Raw genomic sequence first — 7,039 nt, forward strand, 5'->3', positions numbered from 1 at the left:
CCCACACCCACTCATACACTCACACACTCACCCTCCACACTCCACACACACAAAATGTATCATCATCATAATCATTATTTGATTCTCCGTTTGAAGAATTTCCAATGGGAGATATCTTAAACATTTCTTCTACAGGTACGATTTTGTAACTTCTATCAGCAAATGAAACACATGTAATGGTGAATTAATAACGCCAGAAAATTTTCCAGTCTCCTGCTTTGATACATTCATATTTGCATATATGTGGCTGTGTAGTTAAGAAGTTTGCTTTCCAACCATATGGCCTCAAGTTCATTCCCACTGCATGGAACTTGGGACAAATGTTTTTTGTGATAGTCGTAGGCAGACAGATCGTTCAAACAGTGGAAGATATTTTATGAGGGGAGGAAGAAATAAATCGTAACAGTTTGTACATTTCTTTGGAGAGAGAGAAAGAGAGAGAGAGAAAGCGAGAGAGAGAGAGAGAGAGAGAGAGAGAGAGAGAGAGAGAGAGAGAGAGAGAGAGAGAGAGAGAATATAGGTCTTAGCAAGTTGGAAAATTGCAGATGAGAAAATGAAAAGAAAAAGAGAGAGAAAGAGAAGCCTACTATGGAAGGAAATGGGAGTAATGTTAGTGGCGGTGGGGAGGATGGTGTAGGAGGTGGTGTAGTGTGCTGGTGTCAAGATGTGGGTGGAGGGGTTGTCAGTGGAATTGTTAGGGCCAGGCAGGAAGGGTAGGGAATTTGAGAAAAAGGGTGGACAAAGAGAGGAGGTAGGGGACAATAGGGGTGTATAAATGATAACCTGGTTGCATGTGGCTAATGGGATGAGGAGAGACAGGAAATGAGGTGGCAGGTGTAAGAGATAATAGTGTTTAAAGAATTGGAGGAGAGTGAGGAAATGAAATTAGGAGGAGTGGCCAGAAATAGAATGATGAGAGGTAAGCAGGGGGGGGGAGGAGGATAAAGAGTTGAAAATAGAAAAAGTGAACAGGTGCACTCGCTACAGAACTGAAAGTACATCCACACACACACTTATACATGTCTCTCTCTCCCTGCATGTATATATAAGGTGTGGCTGTGTGCTAAGTAGCTTACTTCCCAACCACATGGTTCCAGGTTCAGTCCCATTGCATGGTACCTTGGGCAAGTGTCTTCTACTATACCACAGGTTAACCAAAACCTTGTGAGTGGATTTGTAGATGGAAACTGAAAGAAACCTTTTTGCTATGGAATGGGGAAACTACTTTTTCATTTTCTGAAAAAGCAATGTTTAACGATGATGATGATGATGATGATATATCATTACTATTATGCAAAAGTGTTGTAAGTCCAAAACATTGCTTTTTCAGAAAATGAAAAAGTAGTTTCACCATTCCATAGCAAAACTGTTGTACTACACTTTGGCAATTTTTGATATCTTGGCAGGCATCTGAAGCATCTGGAGATATGATAGTTTGACCAAAAGAACTGGCTGTTGCAAGCAAAAATAAATATCGCAAAAAAAAAATGCATTTAGCCAAATTTAGACATACAACAGTTTAACCTAATAGCAATGATATATGTGTGTGCATGTCTTTGTGTCTGTGTTTGTCCCCCACTGTGACTTGACAACCGGTGTTGGTGTGTTTACATCATTACAACTTAGCGGTTCAACAAAAGAGACTGATAGAATAAGTACCAGGCTTAAAAACAAATAAGTCCTGGGGTTGATTCCTTCAACTAAAAATGCGTCAAGGCAGTGCTCCAGCATGGCCGCAGTCTAATGACTGAAACGAATAAAAGATACAAGATACAATATATATATATATATATAACTTAAACAAAATGATCTAAGGGAAGTAACTCAAAGTGCCCAGTGGCATGTTTTTCAACAATACAAATACAGGTGTATCAAATACTGTAAAACATAAATTCTTCATTTATTACAGCTATCTCTGCCTCCAGAAGATGTATCCTAATTACCAAATGACAATTAAGACTAGCTTTGCTTGAGCACGGAAGATAATCTCAAGATTAAAGATATTCTCTCCAAAGTTGACACACCACTCCTTTATGCCTCTTCTTTCATTTTCTCATTAATAGTTTTAGTGAAAGGACCAAACTTCAGCCCTTATTTAACCCTTTCACTACTGTATTTCTGTTGAGATGCTCTCTGTTTCTTTCAATTGATTTTAAATATAACAAAGAATTTAGTAAAATAACTTATCATTCAACTAGTATTTGTGACTAAGGTTTGGTGGAAGATTTTGATTGAGAACTTTTGAAAACAAGACATTTGTACTCAGAGCCAGAGGTGGTTTCAGCCGGGTTGGTAACGAAAGGGTTAAAGAAAGAGAAAGAGGGAGAGTGTATATGTAAATATAACTGAAGGTGAGAGAAGAGGAGAGAAGGGGAAAGAGAGGTGATGAGAGAGAGAGAGAGAGAGAGGGAGGGAGAGAAAGAGAGGGAGATAGAAAGAGAGGGAGATAGAAATAGAGAGAGAGAGAGGATATAAAGATTTTTCCCTCTCACTGAAGCAGGACAAATGTCCAAAACATTAAGTTTCTCTTCTTCCTCGTGTCATAAAACATTTTCTTCCATCTCAACTATTTGTATTATTTGTAGAACATTATAACTTGACTGTAATACAAACTAATGTTGTTGGTATTGTTGTTTAACCCTAGGCAAGCCTTGATCAAGTAGACCTATTATCTTGACTGGTAGACTTAATCCTTTGCCCTGTCTCTCAGGTATCTTTAGAACAACAGAACAATATTCTTATTTCTTTATTGCCCACAAGGGGCTACACACAGAGAGGACAAACAAGGACAGACAAACGGATTAAGTCAATTATATCGACCCCAGTGCGTAACTAGTACTTATTTAATCAACCCCAAAAGGATGAAAGGCAAAGTTGACCTTGGTGGAATTTGAACTCAGAACATAGCGGCAGACGAAATACCGCTAAGCACTTAGGATGTTAGGGTGTGGTTTGTGGGAGCTGTGGCTGCTACCACAAGTAAATTGAAAATCTTCATTTACTCAAGGGACATATTATAAAATCTAAAGGGGGACGATTACCAAATTCTATTCATTTGTGTTTTCAATGATTTAACAAATGGGTTTTGATCATTTGAGAATTTAATCTTTGCTGATCACATATTAAAGACAACAACAACAACTGCATGTACAGTGATGATGATGGTGGTGGTGGTGGTAGTGATGGTGAATGATAATGATGATGAAGACAATTATGATGATGATAATGATGACAATTGTGATGATGATGATGATTATGATAATGATGATGATAATAATAATGATGATGAAATGGTGATATTGGCAGTGAAATCCTATAAAATCTTATGATACAAGAATGTCTCCACAATGTATAGCAATAGTAAATAAATCACATACAGACAATGAGGTTGGTAGAATTGGTAGAACAGTGAACAAATTGGTAGCGGTTTGGTAGAGCAATGAACAAACTGGTAGTGGGTTGGTAGAGCAGTGAACAAATTGGTAGTGGGTTGGTAGAGCAGTGAACACAATGGGGTTGGTAGAATTGGTAGTGAACAAAATGCTGGTGTGCAGTTTGAATTGGTAGAACAGCGAACACAATGGTAATGGGTTGGTAAAGCAGTGAACAAAATGATGATGAATTGGTAGAACTTATAGAGTAGCGAATGAAACAGATTCCTTTAGGTTCTGAGTTTGAATCCTGCTTAAGTTAGATTTCTCTTTCCAGGGTTGATAAAATAAAGTACCAATTAAATAGTGGTTTCAAATTTTGGCACAAGGCCAGCAATTTTAGGGGAGAGGTAAGTCAATTACATCCACCCCAGTGTTCCACTGGTACCTATTTTATAGATCCTGAAAGGATGGAAAGCAAAGTCGACCCTAGCAGCATTTGAACTCAGAACACAAAGATGGAAGAAATACTGCTAAGCATTTTTTCTAGTGCTGTAATGATTCTGCTAGCTTTGCCATCCAATTAAATATTAGAGTCAAAAATATTTCATTATACCCTTCCACTGAAACATACTCTTGTATCATACACACTTGAAACAACAGAAGACCAAAACAACACTGACTGTATACATTGTTTGTGACATGTTTATGTATAACAAAGCTTGCTGTAGGATTTAGTCTTGGGGAACAACTTCTCTTTAAAGATTTTGCATTTCCTGCATTAACTTCAGTTTGGAAGGCTTTACGTACATCAGCAAGTGTTCTATTCAATGATTTCTATATAGAAGCAGAAATTTCTACCTAGCTCCAAATGACTGAGATGGTGTCTGTTGCCGAGGAGGGAAAATTATACCAAGGGTGACAGTTTACTGATGTCATCTGGAGCATATACTTTGAACACATAAAGTCTCTAAGAAGTTGTTCTCTGAGACTAGATTCAAGATTGAGAGCTGTTCCATGTATAAGTGTGGCTATAAATGTATTACAAATGATGTAGAGATCGTCATACAGTATTATATTACAAAAAGAAGGTTCTTTCCTTAAATAGTTGTTTCTAGATATGTGTGTCTGAGAATTTTATGAGTGTTACCTTTCCCACATGCTCTTTTATTGTCATACACATAGTGGTACGTTTGTTACATACTCGCATTTTTAATGTTTGCCATATGTGTCATATCTAAAAGGTTTGCCAGTCTCCCAACTATATGCCCCATCCACAAACAAACTCCACACTTCAAATATTTAATAAACCCCAAACAAAAGTCACACTCTTAATATTTGTCAAAAGCCAAACATGTCAATCCCTAAATGTTTGCTAGACCATGCCAAACATATATGCCACACCCAAATGTTTACCAGACACCCAAGCAATACCACACCCCAAATATTTGCCAAACCCCTTCACACATGCACCATACCCTAAATATTTACCAGACTACACAAACGCTTATCAAATGACCCAAGCCTATACTAATGTTAATAATATCTACAGAAAATTCACACATATGCGACATTCAAATGTTGCTGGGTATCTAGGTAATGCCAAAGAACCTACACATATGCCCATCAGAAATATTTACCAGATCACCCAAATATGCTATATTTTAAATTTTTGACAGAATCCACCTGTTGTCAAAGCAAGATGTTTATAAATTATAAAGAAAAAAAATATATATTAAGGTTTATTTTAAATTTATTTTGCCAAAATTTCATCTCCACATTATCAGATAATTAAACTTTAAAGTTCTTTATTATAAATATTTCAATAATGACAATAAATTAATTATTCAGATAATCAAATACTAAAATATTTCATTAATTTTTGTTTAAAAAAACATATAAAAGGCAAAACAGAACATTGATGGTGACAGGCCAATGAAAATACATTCTGTAATAAATAGTGGTACTACTGTTTGTCTTTGCTTGAAAGGGCCTTAGAAAAACAGCATTTTGTTCATTTGCCTGTGACATTAAGAGGCAAGCCAATACCAAATGATCTCCTCCTTCATTGGAGAGGACAATTAGTAGTTTTATTCTATTTATTTTTTTTCCTGAAACTTCGATTCTTTCAGGGTAAGATTGTTGTGTGGTGTTTAGCAGGTTATTCTAGACCCATTTACAAGAAAATATAAAAAAAAACCTAAAACTTCTCCATATTAAGGAGTATATTTCACTATCTCTTTAATATTTTGAGACAGAGGGTGAGCCAGATGTGCCAATGTTTGAGATAGCAATTTTATGGCTGCTGCTATAAGGTCACTAAATATTTACTTTAGCAGAAAGGTCAACCACAATGTGAATCTGCTCAAAGAACTGGCTTCGTAATTAATCACAGGTCTTAAATATTTCCTTATTGAACATATACAGAAACCATTCAGATATTTCCAATAGCTGCTGCAACATATTCATTGAGAACTTCAAGCACCAAGTTCATGGAATTCAGCTGAATTAAGAAAAATTGGTTCTTTAATCAGCTTGAATTTCTGCACATTAAATAAGGAAATATGTTAAATCCAATTTGTAAATAGGCATAGAATTGAATATATTAACAATCTTATCTAATGATCTAGTTGATCGATCATATCAAAGTTAATCGAACAAATAAACAAAAATTAAGAAAAATACAAAAACATTAATATTTACATTGTAATTTAAATCTAAATAAGAGGAACATTGCTGAGAAAATAATTATTTAAAAATTGTGTCACCTGGACACAATGGTAAAATCATTTTGGATTGGATTTGAAGAATGTTCAGAATTCAGCAAGTAAAAATGTTTGTTGACATTTGGACATTATGAGACAAAACAAGAATTTTTATTGAGTCATTCCAGTGAAAAATATTGAAAGATCAATAATATGCCCCTACACTTAGGCAGTTGTAAATTATCATTCAAGACACCATCTTTAGAGAAACATGAAATTTGTCAAAGAAATGTTGATGTGTCTTAAAGTTTTCATAAGGCTTTCAAATAATGCCCAAATATGTTATCCAGATGTGTTAGCCTGATGGTTTCTTTCTTCAGTTTTCAAAGCAGTTTAGTTTATTTGTACATGAAACATAGATGTTCCTATTAGAAAGACTAATGTGCACAGGGAGGCTGGAGGTTATTACAAATGTGTGGTGGGGGAACATGTATTTTAAGTAAACTTTTATAATAATTTGTTAAAGGCCCCTGACTAATGAAGAAGGGGAAACATAGATGTGCCAAAATCTCACACAGAACAGATCCAGTTTTGGTTTTTCTTGTTTTTAATGATAGGAGGGCAAAAGATGAAAGCATGATTTGTTTTTTAATTAGAGAAAAACCAAGGATCAAAAAAAAAAAAAACTAATGTTTTTCCCATTTTTTTTTTGATTGTTGTAATCAGTTTATTATTATTATTATTATTGTTGCCGAGAAAAATAAAATGAAATCAAGAGAACAAAAGGCACACACAAAACAACATTATTAAAAGGTGAGAAAGAAAAAGACAAAAAAAGGTTTTCGAAATTAAACAGACGAGGTCATTGAGAAATATTGGCTGAGAGAAAGCTGAATCAGCTAAGTAGAAGTCTGTGAAGAGACAGAGGAAAATGGTGCTTGAAGCAAGTTGAAAGGTAGAATT

The 7,039-nt window shown here is 35.3% G+C and overlaps 1 protein-coding gene across 7 annotated transcripts in view; it reads right to left on the reverse strand.

Moving 5' to 3' along the window:
- LOC106871616 (tripartite motif-containing protein 45) overlaps nucleotides 1-7,039 on the reverse strand; it is a 248,443-nt gene that overhangs the window by 5,284 nt on the left and 236,120 nt on the right. For 2 of the 7 annotated variants that reach the window (XR_008265704.1, XM_052973655.1), the window contains exon 5: nucleotides 1,660-1,747. The exons of the other annotated variants lie outside the window; for them this stretch is intronic. Coding sequence is in view for 1 of the 2 variants with exons in the window: in XM_052973655.1 (XP_052829615.1) it covers nucleotides 1,701-1,747 (47 nt within the window). In the remaining variant the exon portion in view is untranslated. The remainder of the gene's footprint in view (nucleotides 1-1,659; nucleotides 1,748-7,039) is intronic. 7 annotated transcript variants of the gene reach the window in all.

This window comes from Octopus bimaculoides, chromosome 1 (assembly GCF_001194135.2).
Source record: "Octopus bimaculoides isolate UCB-OBI-ISO-001 chromosome 1, ASM119413v2, whole genome shotgun sequence".
NCBI classification, from domain to species: Eukaryota; Metazoa; Mollusca; class Cephalopoda; order Octopoda; family Octopodidae; genus Octopus; species Octopus bimaculoides.